General features: G+C 41.9%; 1 protein-coding gene across 5 annotated transcripts in view; it reads left to right on the plus strand.

The window, feature by feature from the left end:
- Positions 1-18,645, plus strand: part of Hth (Meis homeobox homothorax) — a 430,487-nt gene that overhangs the window by 205,141 nt on the left and 206,701 nt on the right. For 4 of the 5 annotated variants that reach the window (XM_072889618.1, XM_072889616.1, XM_072889619.1 and 1 more), the window contains one exon: positions 2,412-2,420. The exons of the other annotated variant lie outside the window; for it this stretch is intronic. In XM_072889618.1, the coding sequence (XP_072745719.1) occupies positions 2,412-2,420 (9 nt within the window). The remainder of the gene's footprint in view (positions 1-2,411; positions 2,421-18,645) is intronic. 5 annotated transcript variants of the gene reach the window in all.

An 18,645-nucleotide genomic window follows, 5' to 3' on the forward strand; every position in this document is an offset into this window, starting at 1 on the left:
TTTAAAGAAGATACAAGGATACGAAACACGGATACGACTCTGCCAGTCTGCCATCGTTTGAACAAATCTCTCCCTTGGCAACGACAACGACGATTGTCATGATATTTACGGTGGTCGCCTGTCGTCATCGCGTCATTTATTTTGTTCACCGTGTATTTCGTTGGTAATGTTTTACGTGGCCAATTCTCTTATCCTATTCCGCACGTAGAACCCCGTATTTCCACCGTCTTTTCGTCGAATTTGTAATCGTTAATTTACAGTTATTTCTTCGTTTACATTTCCATCTACCGCCGCCGCTGCTTCTATTTTCACGACAGACGAATTATTGGCACCCTCGCGATGGCTGCGAGAATAGCCGCTGAATGTCTGCATGTTCTGTCTGTGTAGAAGTTTGCTATTATTTAAAATTGAACAAAGTTATTTTCTTTCTTAGAAAGAACGCGCCGACAGCGCTTACTGTACAACTAGATTGTGTAACGGAGAATAACTAATTATTCTTGCGGTTGTACAAACTTTTTTATCATTATTCAAATATAAAAGAAACCATTTTTCTTTTACCATAGAAAGAGAGACCTAATTTATTAAAATTAGTAACGTAATTGATTATTTCATCTCCTAAATTATCCTGTTTCCGTCAGTCTTTAAAAGTCAATATAAAAATAGCAGACTATACGGAATGCGACGGTGAATTAAAATAGATTGTAAAATATATTACGCTACTTGCTACAAGATTCCGACGCGCCTGCTATTCATTTAGCGATAGCTGCGGCTACTGTAATTTTTCTTTCCTCGGTCGATCGGCTGCGAAAGAAACGACGGGCCTTCCTATCGGCAGGAAGTGTTCGGCGTGGCTTTTATCGATCGATCCGCCATGTCGATCGACAGACCGAAGCGCTAATGGGTTAGTCAATGGTACACAAACTCGCTTTGCTTTGTGCGAGTAAACCGGCTGTGAGAATGGAAAGAGAGAATGGAACCCGCGAAAAATGCTCCGGTTAGCGCACTTCTCTATATCTACACATATACCTATACTCTATCTACTTACACACGTGTGTAAATCATGACAAGTTGCGTACATACGTACACGTGCTACGCCACACGCGAGGAGTATCGGCTATCGCTCTGCGGAGACACAGTCGTGGCTAAGAATAATAAATAGAGGTAGACCAAGAGGTAGAGATATAGACACGGGCGTATATACAAGACTGGGAGCTCGCGGTATGTGTCTTTTGCGCAGATTATATTTCGATGAGTTATATGAGTGATCGCGTTCAGGCTTCTAGTTTAAATAAAGTCGCGTATACGCGCCCGCGCTCGTAGGTGGTATATCCACGCCGCTCTCCATTTTCGCCCGCGCGTTTAAAACTAGCCCCGGCGGCGTATATATATTTGCGTCGTTGTCCGTCATAAGATATCCCTCCCGGCAATATATATATCTCTCGGGTCGAGAGAGACCGAGAGAGCGACTCCCCTTGGAACGCTGTCGCTCCGCCCGCGCCCGCGCCCGCGCCCGCGCCCGAACAATATTTCGAGTTACAGCGAACGATTAGTAAGGACGGATATTAGTCGGCGGCACCAAGTGCCGCTCGTTTATTTCGCAAGATTTCATTCAGTCACACGATTGTTTCGAGCGCCGGACTCTCGATCTTTCGTTATGATTTATCGCGGCGCGGCTGCCGCCACGCTTTGACTTGACTCGCACGCTCGCACAATGAGGGAATTAGGCCCCCGATTCTTTATTTAATGGAAAATGATAAATAAATTACCAACGTACAATTACATCTGCTGTGTTCGTGTCGCGATATCTTTCGATCGACTTAGGAGGAGTCGATATTTTTCACCGGATTCAAAGTATACCCGCGATAAGCTGCGACTTTGATCTCTGCTCGCATAAAATCATGGCCGAGAAGAATGTTAATGTTCGTACAGTGTGCGGAAAGCGACTTTTTCTCCTTCTGAAACGCTCTTTAGCGCCGTCGGGCAATTAGCGCGGAATTAGCCGTGCGTTCGCGCGATCTTTTTATCGCGCGCTGCGCATAAAGTCATTTGGCGCGGTTTCTTATTGTTAACGGAGACTCATTGTCAGAACCGCGCATACCGTGACACTCAGACGGACCATGACGAGGCATAAGGCGTAAATATTGATATAATGACTGCGCGTTATTATATCGATACCTTGCTATTAGAATATCCAACATAATCCACAGAGATAAAATGTGAACATCTTTAATATCGAAAATTGAAAATGACTACCATCGATAGCTTGATTCTTGGTCATATTTAATATTATTTGATAAACATTAAGGGAACAATAAAATCAAAGCATAAAATTATATTTTTTTTTTTCTAAATTTTTGGAACTGGCCTTTTTTTTTTTTTATTAAAAATAAATGTCTATTTTTGTGTTTCAGATGCAATGGGTAAGTGAACTTTTCTCCAGCCAAGTCAGCATTGTCGGTAAGATGACAAGATTGAGACAATTCCTTCAGAATGTAGAAATCTCATCACACCAGCTGCGTGTAGTTTAATTATCGTAATTAACGAAGCGGTTCATTAGTAACTCTTTTCTCTGCTCGAGGAAAAATCCAAGTTTCCGCTCTACGTTCGTAATCGCTCTTGTTCGAGAAAACTCGCCGGATGAATGATCGTCGTAATCGCTCGGTTCGTTTACAACGTTCATGTGCGTGTTGTGAGATTACCGTCGCTGATACGAAACGTGATTGCATGCACGTGTGAACGCGCGTGATACGGTCGCGGGCGTAATTAAAAATGGTTCACGTGAAACTTCAGGATGTTAAGAGGTAAAAAATTAAAATTAAGCTCTCACACACGAAATTAGCAAATGTAAAAAATTTGTTTTTTAAATTCGCGTTATTTAATTCCGACCGTTTTTATTTCGCCATCCGCCATAATAGTTACGATGGAATTAATTGAGCGCGATTAAATTCAGACATTGAGCATAAAATATAAAAGCAACGGACAAGAAATAAAATAGTTTTAAACTGAATATACAAGCGAAGAGGAGAGCTTTCAATTCGATAATAATCCTTTTAATGGATCATGTCGACTGTCCGCGATACGGTCCGAACGACAAGCCTCCATGAGAGCATCTTGCGTTACTGATCCGTTACGAGCGCAATTTGGCCATTCTTTAACATTTCTTTTTCTTAATTCTTTCTCTCTTATGCGTTCAACGCACGCCGCAACTAACGAGGCATTTCGGCTTAATTAGATTAATTAGATTACAGGCGAGAGAGAGAGAGAGAGAGGCGGATCGCGCGGCTTTCTGAGGATCTGCCATTAACCGCGTTATCGTTGCCGAAAGATCCCTTCTTTTTACGCGGCATTTCGTACAAAACTGCTCATTTTCAAGAACGAGAGCTATATAACTAATTTAAGATTTATTTAACTTTGAAAATACTGATTTAGTTTTGCCTTTTCTCGAGCTAATGGTTTCTCATTACGTGGATTAATTATACCGCATTCGTTATGTGTGTTTTACATTCGTTATACGCTGTATATTCATTTCAGTAATCATTAACGTAATATTTAATGCATAGATGGCAAAGTCCGTGTTCAAGAATATATATAGTAACCTATAAATATTAATGCCTTACTTGCTGCTTTTGTGGCAAACCAAGTAATGACATGGCACTATTAGTAATGTCGAAGAATAGGAAAGCGTACGGATAAACGTATAGGTAATGACAATTTTGAACGAGTTGTGTTCATCTTTCTAAGTAGTCTTTAGCAACTCGTTAAACACGCAAGTGTCATTAATTCTTTAGCCGGTATACAAAATCCTCTCGTGTAATCAATCTCCGCGAACTGGTGAATATTATTACAGTCATCTCATTAGTACTTTATTGCCATCCAATCAGATCGATTTACGTCGGTATAATTGGGGTATAATTTATATTAATAGCATTAACCGCTTAATCGTTAGCCCCTCGAGTAAAATGTTGTGATGTCAATACGAGATACAAACATCGTTAGCAACTTGAGTTAATCAACACAATGTACGTATTAAAGATGCAAATATATTTTACACATTTTTTTTCGTATAAACAGCCGATTTCATTTATCTCAATTTAAACGATATTTGATATATCGTCATTTATTACTGGTCGAAAAATAGAGCGCGAGAGTACGTTCTCCATGGGCGATTCGATCCGTCAGTCGATGATTATCAAAAGAGGCAAAACGAAGGCGCGATACACGGTGAAGCTCTTTTAGTTCCAGTCGGACGGACAGGCTCTCGGACCTTCTCTCGCGGTCACGGCAAAAACCATCCCGCTGGCCCTACTTTTTGGTCGTTAATTAGTTGCATTTTTTTACGATCGCGCACACGTGCAGAGCGAGCTGACGAAAGGGACGGGGGAAGAAGGAAAGCGCGACGCAAGAGGGAAAAAGATAATGGAGAAGGAAGAGAGATACCAGAGGAGAGAAGACGCGATGTCGAGGCTCGAGTTAACTCTGAACCTCACCGCGCATAATGTCCGGCATTGTGCTCCTCGGCTTCGTCTCCTTTCGTCCTAGAGTACACGTGAGCCCTTTGTCCACGTGCGACTCCACGATGAGAGGAAGCGTACCACGAAATACGTACACTCGCCACGTCGCGGGCATCGCCGCGACGTTTAAAGTGTAATTACCGGTCGTGACTTGAAGTATTCATTAACGCCCGGCGGCAAGAGGCTTCTTATGGGCACACAGCAATTAGATAGACCGTTGCAGTGTGCATTGGTCGTTGAATTACAAACGGTATTCGGACAATCGCTTGCCATATACTAGAAATCATCAGGAAAGTGTCGATCAATGATTTCCGTTTCGCGCAACGCCAGTCGTCTGTACAATTTAACGTATTATATAATAATATAGTTGAGAGAATAATGTCAAAATATAAAAGATTTAATTCGCTTATATAAATGTCTTTTTTTACAATATATGAAACCTAACAGTGTTGATATCGATTGCTTCAGAAATCTAACAAGGACATTCCTTTCCACGTGTTTATCTAACACCTTGCGCGATGTTAGATAAAAAAAAAGTAAACGTAAGGAAATTGAAGGAGGAGTATACTAATTTAATACATGCGTTCGTGTTCGCGTTCGCGTTCGCGTTCGCGTTCGACGATACGCATGAAATTAATTTCGCGCCGACGGGTCGTGTTGGAAGGAAATTAATTTCGCATCGTTCCGTCTCCTTATAAAAATATGATCATGAGCGACGTGTATTACAAGCGGCTTAAATTAAGCGCGGCGATGAATCATGCATTGGATGGGCGGTTAATTAAAAAATTCGGTAGTCGTCGTGAAAGGTTGGAATTAAATTTCGGGTCTAGAGTCACGGTTAACGACGCATGTTTATACTTTAGGTATTATTAGGTACCAAGGTCGATTGGATCCGGCGAAACGGTGGCGATTTTGAGGAAGGTCCATCGATAAGATAAAACGACTTGCGCGTAATAAATGTTGCCCCTTTGCTCGCGTCCCTTTTACGATCGTTCGTACGTAGGATATCTTCCTTCGTCTTCCTTGCGTCTTGTTACGCAAATACATATTTCCTGAAATTTCCAAATGAGCGTTAATTATTCGCAATCGTTATCTTGGCGATTACCATCGTTTTACCTTCTTTCGCGTGCAAATTTTTAATGAACATCCCTCGATTAAAATTTGTATTCATGAAATAGATATGGCTTCATGGGAAATGGTCACGAAATGAAACGTATTGATTGCTATTTGAATTAATTCGGCATAACATAGATGCGCAACGACCGGTTGTGTTGACAACAGTCGGAGGAACCATGTATTCTCTCCATTCGTATTCTGCATTTTTCGCAATAACCTGTATACTTATGCATATTAAACGGACATATCGAACGACGCCATTGCTTTCGTGGGACTGGCGGAGTGGATAAGATAACAGCCTCTTACTTTTTCGATTATTGACCGTTCTCCTTATCTCTGAGGACTCTTTGGCACCTCGTTTCGCGACGCGCAGAAGCCTCTTCAGCTGCCATCGCATGATTCCGAACAGGGCCCATAATGGCGCGTATGTCGGATCGTCCGACAATTAGAATGCAAATCTACAACGATCGCGTATGCATATACACGAGCCGGGCCCGTAACCGTTCGCGGCCCATGCGCAGCTCATGCGCAGCTTTATCCGTCGGGTATCGGGCCCCGAAAAGTGCTCGACAAGGCCCGCTTGTCCGGTAACTTTTCGGTGCGGTCCGTCGATCGGGCCCCGAAATTCGACGGGCCTTTTATGGCCCGTTATTCCGCGAATCGATGAGAATAAGAGGTCGAGAGCGACGAGCGCGATAACACCGAGAATCCATTCAATGGACGACTACATGCTTGAACGGATGCCATCTCGATGGTCCTCGTTATTGCGTTGATTAAAATTAAATGCCACTTTCCAAAGTTTTACAAGTCCATGCGATGCGCCATTCGATAACCCTCCTCTCCTTCTCATCTCTTTACCAGAATAGGTGATATGAAATGCAAATGTGGAGTCGAATGGATCTTTCAGAATGCGGGATTAACGTTTTGCACGCGTGATGATAAAAGTGTCACGATTGTTATGGCGAATGGTTTCGGCTCGGTTTCGGCTCGGTTTCGGCTCGGTTTCGGCTCGGTTTCGGCTCGGTTTCGGCTCGTTTGGCTTTCTCGATGGCGGTAGTGGCTCAAGTACAAAAAACTCAAGTGCTCGGGCGAGAGCGCGCGCTCGGAGATAGAATTTCTTACGACCAGAAAACGACAGTATTAAAGTCGGTTTTACACCGTCTCGGAATGGCTACGAGCCGGTTAACGTCGATCGCGGCCATACGCCAGAATTTCCCTTACATACATATTGCGCTCGATTCCTCGGATTTACCTCTCCAATGGCGGAGCACGTAGCTTCTCGTACAACGCACGTCGAACGGCTCGAACTTGTCGAAGCTTTCTTCTCTTGTTCAACGGTGAGAATGAGAATGAAACTTTTTTTTTTAGCGATTCCCGCCAACCCGGCATTTCCTTCCGTCTTTGTGAGCTCGTTGTATCGGTTTCACGTTTTCGCGGCGGCGGCGGCGTCTCTTTGCAGTCGGACGATTCCGTAACGTCGCACAGTCTGCGGTCGCCCGACAAATAGATTACGTGCTTGCGAAGGGTATTCTTCGTAGGGTATTCTTCGTCCGCCCTTCCTTCGTCCCTTCACACATGCCACTCACGTACTCATCCGCGTTCCGGGTACGTCGTATCCGGCAAGAGCCGTCTCTCTCGCCCGGCGCGTTCTTTCCTCTCCATCCCGTTTTCCCTCCTCGGGGCGCCTCTCCAAAAATTGCAGTGCGTTAGCACGAAATCTACTAACCATTCCATTATTAAATCTGTGTCCGCATTATATGGGGGACGTCCCGGTGTCGTCGGCATTAAAATTCACATCATGCCGGAACCGTCGAAACGATGAAATGTGGTCTCCTCGTCGATACGCCGTAACGGATTACGTATAATGACTTTAGCCTCATCGTGCAATTAAACGCGATTGCATCGCACGTTGATAATGCAAAATTTCTTTCGATTAAGAAATTATTCTTGAATTTATTCAAGCGCATATAAACCATGCGTTATTTTTATCACGTTGAATAGTACGTGATTTTTTAAATTAATTTTCAATCTGATCACGCACAAACAATCAGGCTCTTTAATTAAAAAATATATTGTTACGTGTGCGTCATTCCCCGATAAAGTATATATGTACATATTTGATGATGTACGACATCAAGTAGCATGAAATGTTATAGTGTGAAAAATTAAGTTTCATAATTTGTCGATATTGAAGATTATTGAAAAAGTTAATTATTAGATGAAAACTAAGTAATCTGTTTTTTGTGGACGCATTGCATAAGTGCAACTAAATATCGTGATGTCATCGATCACCGCGCAAACTCTCGCACTTGTACATGGTTTCAAATAATCAAACGCCTTCGTTTAAGATTTTATTTCGCCATGTAAATGTATCTCGTCATCATGCGTTTTTGAAGTACCAATTACGTTTTTATTCTTCTCGAAAGATAATCTTGTGACTATCTATCCGCATTCGGTTATCGGCTTTGGTTATTCTGTTCCCATCATGATTTGAGCAAATTGGAATTTAGCTGAATGACTAATTTTTTTACGTTTTTATTAATCCAAAAATAACTTTATAATTTTTACTGTTACGTCTTTGCATGACCATATTTAGCCACATCTTTTACATCTTTTTAAATATTCTTACTAATTTTAACTTTGTGGTAACGGTTCAGATTATATTAAAAATACATATCTTTATAATAATCTCTATCTTTCTTTTTCTGTAGATATTCACAATTTTAGCACATAATCCTTAACTGTGCTATATAAGGTTAAATTCAGGACTGTCTTATGGCCTTAGCATAGTTTCGTTTTACGTGGCAACGAAGTAATATACCATACTTGTGGTCAGAGTTAATTATTAGATGACTCGTAATTTTTCTCGAGACGATAGTTTGCTCCGCTATAAATTACGCGATCCCAACGTCCGGATAGATCGTGACCGATCGACTTCTTGCCGTAACAACCGACGCGACGGTCGCTACATCGGCGGGATTCAACGACAAGATGGGAGCCAACAGCCAGAGCAATCGGCGACCAGCGCGACACACGATACCGAAAAACCGGAACACTCTCGACGAGGAGGTGACTAAATCGACCGTAACCTGCTATCACTCGCCGTCGAGGACGCGCGGGCAAGAAAGCTGCAAACAAGAGTAGAGCGAGGGAACGTGGATCTGCCGTTGATCGCGCAGAAAAAGCTTGCGCCTGTGATCTTACCGCGCGCGCGCGCGCGCGCGCGAGAGAGAGAGAGAGAGAGAGAGAGAGAGAAAGAGAGAGAAAGAGAGACAGAGGCGAGTTATTTATCTACTTATTATGTCAGCCCGATGTTAATTGGGCATATTTGAAGGTCGAGGTCTCGGCGGTCGCAGCATTTTCGCACATATCTTGCGTACAAGATAGAGAGAGAAGATTGATAGCTCTCCTTTTTTCCTTCAACGAGCTGTCTCTCGCGCGCCATCGACAAAACCGAAACTTCTTTTATTCAAGGCATTCGCGCGATCCCGTGATTATAAGGATCTAATATCTGGTGACCGGGCTTTTTAACGGGCTCGCTGCAAGAACGATCGCATACCTTTTCGACGATCGCGACCGGCCCACCGTCTTTAGGAAAGACTATGGAGCGTTCCGCTGCGTGTCCGTAAACGTATTGCCTCCTTTCTTCTTGTCTTTCTCGTGATTCTTTCATGTTGGTCCTTGTATCTTTTCTCTCGCCCGAGAGATGCATCGCTTAATTTCACGTGGTCGGTCACTTAATCCATTTCTCGAGAACTGTGCGCGACGATTCCGCGCAAATTCGGACGACTTGCCCTCCTGATGGAACATTATTCGACTACTCGCTTTGCGCTTTTTGAATGCTTTGAGGAAATTCTAGATTTCTGATTCTAAAGAAGAAAGAGAAGGTGATACGATAAAAAAAATGATTGTCACATCTCATCGTATACGAAATGCTGGCAGTCTTGTAAATCTGGTAAAAATTCTTGAAACTTTATTCATTTGAAACAGATCGACAAGCGATTGATTCTCTGTAAAGATTATCCCGTTGATTGTACCCCGCGCGGCTTCTTAGATATCTCGGGGCAACCTCGCGTCGAGTCTAGGTCGTAAAGCAATTTCGCGATTGCCTTATCTTGATATCTCGCAATTCAGCAAACGTCATAATTTAAGCGCGCGACCACGAAGAGAGCGAAGCGCTTAAGCGATTAAGACATCGAGCTATCGATGAAAAGGGAGAGAAAGGAAGGAAATCGATCAGAAACGAATGAAACGATGCGAGAGGAAAAGTGAGACGAAGAACGAGCACATTCAGCGATGTGGGAGAAAGTCTTATCCGGTATACCGAACTTACACCGAATAGGATGTGTGCAGCCAGTCGCAAGAGGCGATGCAGTTTATTAATGTGATTTATGGGGAGGGATTTATGCGAATGCCCTTCTGGAGCCGCGTGGTCCTCCGTCGTTCACCACCGTCCTCTCTCCCCCGTATCCATCGTACGTATCGAATCAATCGACCTTTGTTTTACTTATTCGCCGTGAGAAAGAAAGCGCGTTACGTCGCGTATTTATGCGTGCATGCGCCTCGCACAGGTGTGTAACGCGGGACGTAATGCATCACGTTGTTCGTGTTTCTTGGCCGACTTGTCCTACACGGTCCCTAAGCGGTCGGTCTCTGTCGGGTTTTCGGTTTAAGCGCTCTCCGATTCCAATACACGCAAGTTGAAACGACACCGCGTGCACGCGCGAGCCGCTTTGATAGTTCATAAAGTGAAACGGATTCCGATTCGGCGTCTTTTGTAACGCAACTCGCCGTCGTATTGGGTTTTGGGTTGAGCCTGGCGTCATGTGAACGGCTGCGCTTCTCGAATCGTGCTTTTGTGTGATCGCGAATAAAAAAAAGGATTTCAAAGAAAGTTATATCCGAGATAAATGTTTGTTTTCCCCAATTGAGAAGCAGTCTCCTTTTTAATCTGTTTCTAAATTGAGAAACTTTTTAATATCAAAAAATCTTCAGTATTTTTATACATTTTTTAATGCATTAATTAAATATATCTGATTTTAAATAATTTTATTTATTTGCGTGCAAATTCATGATGAATAAATAGAACAATCAGCTCGTAATTATTGAATAGTGTATTTTAACATTATCCGAGATTCAGTAACTTTGAAAGATTTAATGAGACGTTAGAAGAGCAAGAAGATAATTCAGATCTGCGATAATTGATAGAATTTTACTCTGCGAGGTGATTCGATAGTTTTAGTTGCCGTGGAAAATTATCAGTATTCCATAAAAGATTTGATGATTGCTCTTATCTATTCGATGCTCTCGCGTATACCTTCGCGAACATAATCATCGTCTCTCAACGATGTTGTCAACGATGATCGCTGGTAATCATCGTAAGAAGAACGATATTTATAACGGACAATTTATCGTACAATTAACGTTGCTTCTCTGGCTATAAAGCAGAATATAAACTTAAAAAAGCGCGTGTGATTGGACAACTGGTTTAATGACATCTATCATGATTCTTAGATCCGACCGCCGATATCACGATTTCGCGGTATATATAACTTAATAAGCGGCGTAATCACCTCGTGCAAGGACTGTTCAGACAACAAGTATAGACTTTTATGGGATATCTATCTTTTTAAGAATGCCTCGCCATTTTTTAAGTGATATAATTATTCATAAAAAATTTATAGAAAACACAAAATTTGCGCGATCTAATGAAATTAATAATTAGGAGAGATATATTGTAGTATATATAGTATATAAACATCAACAGTTTTCATAACATGCACTTGTATAAGTTAAATTTAGCAAACCATCTCTACTTTGTAGCTGATGTTATTGCATTTTGATGTCGGAACACACATGTTAACAATCGATGAGTTTGGAATGTTAAGAAGAACATGAACGTGACGTAACTATGAAATTTATATAATTTTATCTTCGCTCTGTCGAGACATTTATTTTTATAACCAACGACAGATAAAAATACTTAATCAAAACTTGCGTACTCTTGCATCTCTCGAAAATAGACACTTTGCTTTCTCTGCTATTTCATCGTCATTTTTTCTGTCGTCTCTGCGAGACTATTACGGGAGAATTTTCTTCATGCGCGGCACGAATACGTATCGTCCTGGGTCGGAGAAAAAGATCCATGGACCATGTATATCTCTTCCCACGCCAAGTCCCAGGACGAGGCCAGATCCGCAACGAAAGTGGCGAGTGGTCAGCGCCGAATACCAAACGAGCGACGAGAGCAGAACGTCCGACGACGAAGCGGCACGTCATACATAAGGTATGACCGGACCGGCGCGGCGAAGAGAGCGCGAGGGAGAAGGACGAGATAAGGAATGGAAATAACGCGAAGCGAGATAGGGCGCGAAGGTCCGAACGGTCGACGGAAAGAGGATATTGAAACGATATAACGTTGCATCGCGCCGAGTTCGCGGTCCATCTTGCCCCTTGGGACCGGGACGGGCGATTTTCTCGGGTCTTGATCAAAGGGAGAGCTGCGTGTGCGGCCATATATTTTCGCATCGCGTAATATTTCATGAGCCGTTTCTCTTTGTCGACGATCGAGGAATAGACAATTGCTATCCGGATGCTACGCGGCCAGTTTAGTATTGGCACGACACCTCGATAGCGGCAGAGAGAAGAGAAAGAGAAAGAGAAAGAGAAAGAGAAAGAGAAAGAGAAAGAGAAAGAGAAAGAAAAGTAGTTACACGTTGCGAGAAGAGGGCGAAGGGGGATAATTGCGACGGACACGATTCTGTCTCGGGGTCAGTCTCACGCGAGACTGGCGAGAGTGAACGGAAAAAGAAACTTGGGTTTTTCACGGCAGCGAGGGAGAAATCGTTCAAGTGGTCAACAGAAGACTGCTCATGGATGGAAATCGCGGTATGTGTCAAAAGTTTTTCCTCCTTCCATCGAACCATGTGCCGTTTTCTCGCTTAATCGATTCGTGAAAATCCTTGTCGATTGATTTTTACGTATTTCGGTATATCTATATACACTTAACCCATGTATATATTTTTTGTATATATATTTCATGTATTATATATATATATATATATATATATATATATATATATATACTGTATTTGGTGTATATATATCAAAATCAGGGTGTTCTTGGAAAAGGAACATGGAAAACGGAAAATTTTTAAGGATTTTTATATCTGAAAAAATCAGAGTCTCATGGAATTTTATTGGGATTCATTTGGGAAATTTGTTCGAAAATCCTTTTTTGGATAATTTTGCTTTTACATTATAAACAGCCGCGTGTGTGAAATTGGCGTCTCACTTCTCAACTCTCGAGTTAATTAGGAAACTCATTAATTACTGAGAGTTCTAGCTTTATTTTTAATAGATTTAGAATTCTTGATAGAATTCTTGAAAAATATCTAAAAAAAATCAGGAAATTTTCAAGAAATTATTTTACAGCATTTAAGTAACCACCCTTAGAATCTATCTACACTTTGAAATTATTTATTCGGAAATTTTTAGATTGCTACGTGGTACGATTTTATATAGCGCTCGGCAACTTTGCAGGGTGAAAGAAACTCCGTGCCATCAATCTTACTTGTCGACGACCGCACTCTCAAGGTCACCAGTTTGGCGATTCGAATTCCTTCGTGTATCGAAATTTCATTCAAATTCTTAGCAGTTGTTTGCGATACAACGACTCACTGCACTTTGATTTTTAAATTCCCTCGGCCACGGTTTTCACCTAAAAAAAAATAAATATATCTCAAGATCTATGTGCTTTAAAACACTTTCTACAATATTCTTATATTTTTTATTAACATGTTTAAAAATATTCATTTGCGACGTTTTACATGCTTCATACTGTATGTTACATATTTTATTCGTCATATATTACTTTTCTTATATTTTATCATTTCTACATGAAATGTTGAATTACGAGTTTTTCGAGTTTAATATATGTCAGATATTAAATTTTCAAGCATTAAAAAAATTATTTTACGGGAATATTTCATACAACGCAGTACCGAGTTTATTAATCATATCATTGATATTCAATTCTCCGATTGATAGATTTGTTCGCTGACGTAATGTTTGATGCAAATCGGCGAGTGAGTAGGCAAATGCCCTTCAAAGATATATTCCCACGGAGGCTTGAGCGGGAGATGACGATCTCTTCGTTACTTAATGATTCGTTTGGCAACGCAAAGGGATGAAAATAACAGAAGGCATTTTACGAGAAGTATACTGTGTGTGACAGCAGAGACCAGACGCGTTCTTGCACACGCGCATATACACATAGATGTAGTGGCGAAAGAGCGCCGGTCATTTATCCTGCGCTCGTCAGACCGCATTGCGCAATACGAGGCGTACGAGAAGCAAAAAAGAACGATGTGGAATAAGGCTTCTTCCTCGCGCCATCGTTCGCAAAATAGATCCCGCGGAGAAACTCGTGGGGTGGTTATCGCAGATAAATCGCCTCGCGGGTAGAAGAGGCTCGCTCACCGCGAGCAGGAAATGAGCTCGTGAGTAGCGAAAGGACGGTAATTGATTCTCATCGTCGCTACCGCGTAAGAAAGGTGGAGAGTAATCGATCGCAACCGCGAAATGATTGAAGCGTACTCGGTCCCTCGCGTTATTAGTTAATCAGTTATTCGTGCGCATCGCGATGAAGAATATTCGAGCGTGTCTAAAATAATCGGGGCGCCGGAATGTTGCGCTTGGCGTCGAGTATACGCGCGATATCGGCAGAGAAGAGAACCGCGATGCTCTTGGTAATATTTAAAATTTTTTTCAACTTCTTATCCTCGCGCGCGTGTGAGGTTTCAAGCCCTGATTGATGCTCTTCTTAACATCGCCGCGCGTGTACGCATAAATTAAGGAACACTCGGCCGTTTCTCGAGAAGTGTTTACACCATAAGCAGAGAACAGCCGATCCTTCGACGGAGGTGGGCAGGATGGATAATCTCTGGGGATCTACCTTCTCGATCCCCCGTTCGGTCACGCCCAGGATAGGACTTGGCGGCTGCTGCGCGTCATCGCGCCGTTCGTAAATTCACGGCGGACAAACTGGCAAGAATAGTTCGCATAATTCCTCAAGGCCTACCAGTTTTGACGGCGGCGGTCGACCTATCTTGGCACAATCTACCTCTCTCTCTCTCTCTCTCTCTCTCTCTCTCTCTCTCTCTCTCTCTCTCTCTCTCTCTCTCTCTCTCTCTCTCTCTCTCTCTCTCTCTCTCTCTCTCTCTCTCTCTCGCTCTCTCTCGCCCTTTCGTTTCTCTTTCTTTCTAACTCTCTATCTACTTCTCTCCAATGAAAGTTTGCTCGTCTCGTTTCGTCTCTTTCGTTCTTTCTCCCTTGCTTTCTGTACGTCGTCTGCGGCCTACTCTGCGAATGTATGACGACGCTTTTAGATTCCGGATCTCGGCGACCCAACGGAGAAAGACAGACTTAAAGAATGTATATAAGCACGTGTGTATATACAGATATATGTATATGAAGATACATACAAATATATACAAAGTTTAATTCGTTCTTTCCTTATTTAACAATAAGTGGAATTAAAACATCAAGTTTTATATTAAAATATGATTATATGGTAGTATAAAAGCTATATATCTAACGGAAATTTGAATTTGAATTTGAAGATGACTAATATCCAATATCAATAACAATCTCTCACATTTTATATAGTTATTCTCTAGAAATAAAAACTTACTAAAAAAAGAAAGATGAAATTTTGATCACAGAAAATTTTATTATATAGTATAGTAGTTTATTATATAGTATCCACAGCCTATATATTAGAATACTCGTTAAATACCCGTATCGCATATATATCCGCCGTGAAATTGATGGACGTTGATAAGTAAAAAAATTTTCCGTTAGGAAAGATCAGAAGGATGCACCTTTGCAGATAAACATCAACACAGACAGCACCCGCATTCTAGACGCGTACGCAATATTCGCGGATGAACCGGTGCTGCAAGATATGTGCGTTTCGCATTTTATACGTGTACATGAATCACACGCTTGCCTACATACGCCGAAGATCGAAGGTCAATCGAAATCCCACTCGCTAGAAGAGAGAAGAGCCTGCGAATTTGACTCGCCTATGACGAGGCAGCTGTTGCATCGGGCACAATAATGAATGCGCAATTAAAGATCGGTGGTTACCGCGCGTCGCTATACGCAAATTATCGCGTCGCGAGAAGATGCGCAAACTGGTTTTTGCGTGCGAGTCACTTTATCTTTGCGAATGCAAAAATCTTCCCCGCGTTGCTTCCGGTTGCGCAACGATCGCTAGATCTTTGCCGTTCTGCTTGCTCATTATTAGCCGTTATGTTTTGTATTTCCGTTTCCTCTATTTAATCATCGTACAATTGACGATGAAAATTTCGACCGCCGATGCTTGCAAGGTAATATTCTGTCTGACTGTAGTTGTTAACGATTGACTGAATGCGACTATAAAAATGTGCGCGTATAAGAAATATAAAATTGGTTTCAGAAAAATAGAAAAGAAAATATCGAAAATGCGTGCAATCCAAAACTGCAACAGCATTACTGGCGGCATTGTTTCGCGGAACGTTTGGTGAAAAACACGAAGTCGAATAAGAAAAAAGAAGAGTGTCGGACTGTGTAATGCGCTTATAATTAATTTCCGCGTAATTAGAGGACGGTGGCGCGGACGGCGTGGCGGTTATCTCGGTTGGACGATCGTTACACGGCAACCCCGTGAACGGAGGCTGCACAATAAGCGCAGCAGCTACCGTTATTATAATACATTGCAGAAAATTAATATACGCCAGACGCAATCGGTAACTCATCGCTCGAAATAGGCAAAGCAACTTCCTAAACTGCAAGCGGAAATTATTTATACCTGCATGTTCGGATGTTAAGAATTATTCTACATCGTTTTATATACCGTAATGATCGCACGAATCGCCGATAGTCATGCTACTGACTTTGCTGACGACTTGAATCGTTTGTTTTTGCGTAAGCTTTTTTTTTTTCAAACGCGTGATTGAAAGTTATAGAGCCCATACATATTCATCGCGGAATCCTCGCATACGCGTCGATAGAGTAGCAGATTCATGAGAGTCCATTTCTCGATATGTAATTTCGCTGACGAACTGACGAGACCGAGCGACGTAAATGCCGGACGTATATATGGACATGGACATGGACGGCACACGATTTCACCCCGCTCGGTTGAACTCTCGTGGCGCGACGCGTTGTAAATCATCGGGGCCCACTGTAGTAGCGATACGTGCCTGACCAGTTTGATGGCCGCGGCTCATTGACGCGGTTCCTCGATGCCCCTCCATTCACAGGATTCGCGCCGTTATCATATATATCTACACGCATTTAGACTCCACCTACCGTTGCCTCATCGATCGCGATCGCGCATATTTCCCTTGTCGTACTCCTGCCGCGAGATGATGATGCTTTCGCAAAAGTAGGAAAACCAACGATCAATTTGTGCTCATCCGCGTTTTTTAGTCCTTATTCGCGGAATATTGTAAAAGCGCAATTATAACGGATTATATCGAGTTCAATAAAGTGTGCAAAAGTATTATAATTCTTTCATAAAGTTCTGTAAAAATATGAATATATTGATTGTTGAGTAAAAATTATTACGCAATATTTTTTGTCCGAACAAATTTTGATTTCTCATCAAATTAAAATGATGAATGGAGACATATATGAACGCGCGCTTTAATATAATGCGCTCTTCTAATTTTGAAGTGACATAAGCGCGCGCGAGATGATGTACACTCGTATATGGTATATTCTAATCACGTGGTTTATCGATCGTTAGACTGAATAAACTTATCGAGGCTAGTTTGCTTCATTCTGCTTCTCTCTACCGCGAATAACTTTAGCAATGTGTGAAATATGGCATTAATCCTGATCTCGCTTAATTTAGACTAATTTAGACGGTATCGATTTTAGCCCGTAATTCATCTCGTTTAATTAAACTCATGCGCCAGTTGATACTGTATATTTGACATCAAGCGAACTATATATATTATACATATCAAAAGTTTCTATCCATTTCCGTGACCATTCGATCAAAATATTATTTTACATTCTCATGTAAATTAATATAGTCTGAGATGTGAGAGTTTTTTTTGCGATTATCAAATCACGCAGGTCTTTCTTCGATTCGTCGTCGAAGCCATTACCTATCCATCCACCTACTAAAGTAGCAACTTCCACTCTTTCTCTCTCCCTCATTCGGTGCTTCTGCTGGCTGGCTCGCTAAGATCGTGGATAACAGTTATTAGGGGATTTTTATAATGCGCGCGTATCGCCCGTCCTTCAGCGGCCCTTTCGTTCCCGCTATCTTGCTCGTCCTACCGTTTTGCACCAGCCAGTGAGCGAACAAGCGAGCAAAAGGGAGAACGTTGTGTCAAGAGAAACAGAGAAAGAGAGAGAGAGAGAGAGAGAGAGAGAGCTTTACTTTCCCTAGAGCTCGGCGTGCATCTACGGTAAGCGTATGCGTATAGGACACTCCCCGATCCTTGATTATATATAATTATCGGCATTTTAATAACTAATCATTTTCCCTGCTCCTTCTTCCACCGCAATTCTGCGGAGAAAGAAGCAGCTTCCGACGAGACTAACTCCGCTACCGTATCTCCGGCTTCTTTCGCTTCCTCTTCAGTACGCATCTTCGCTAAACACTCGGCCCCGACTCGGCTAGTCTTTCTAAACCTTCCCACTTTATTCCGTTAAAATCTTAATTATACGCTTGTCCAGTAAATATCTTAACGGTTCTTTCTCAACATCATCGATTGTAATATCAGAATATAGGTAATTAATATATATTTCGAGGTATGCTTGTGTATTTGATTGCAGAAATTTTTTTTTTATTATATAAAAATCTTAAATATCCTTTTATCTACACGTGTTCCGATCAACTTTGTCATATATAACTCAGAATATTATTTATATTTTAATCGTGTGTTCTCGTTTAGCGAGCTTATTATACAAAAGGTATAAAAACAAATGTCGGATTCTCCAATGGACAACGATA

Source organism: Anoplolepis gracilipes, chromosome 4, assembly GCF_047496725.1.
Source record: "Anoplolepis gracilipes chromosome 4, ASM4749672v1, whole genome shotgun sequence".
NCBI lineage: Eukaryota > Metazoa > Arthropoda > Insecta > Hymenoptera > Formicidae > Anoplolepis > Anoplolepis gracilipes.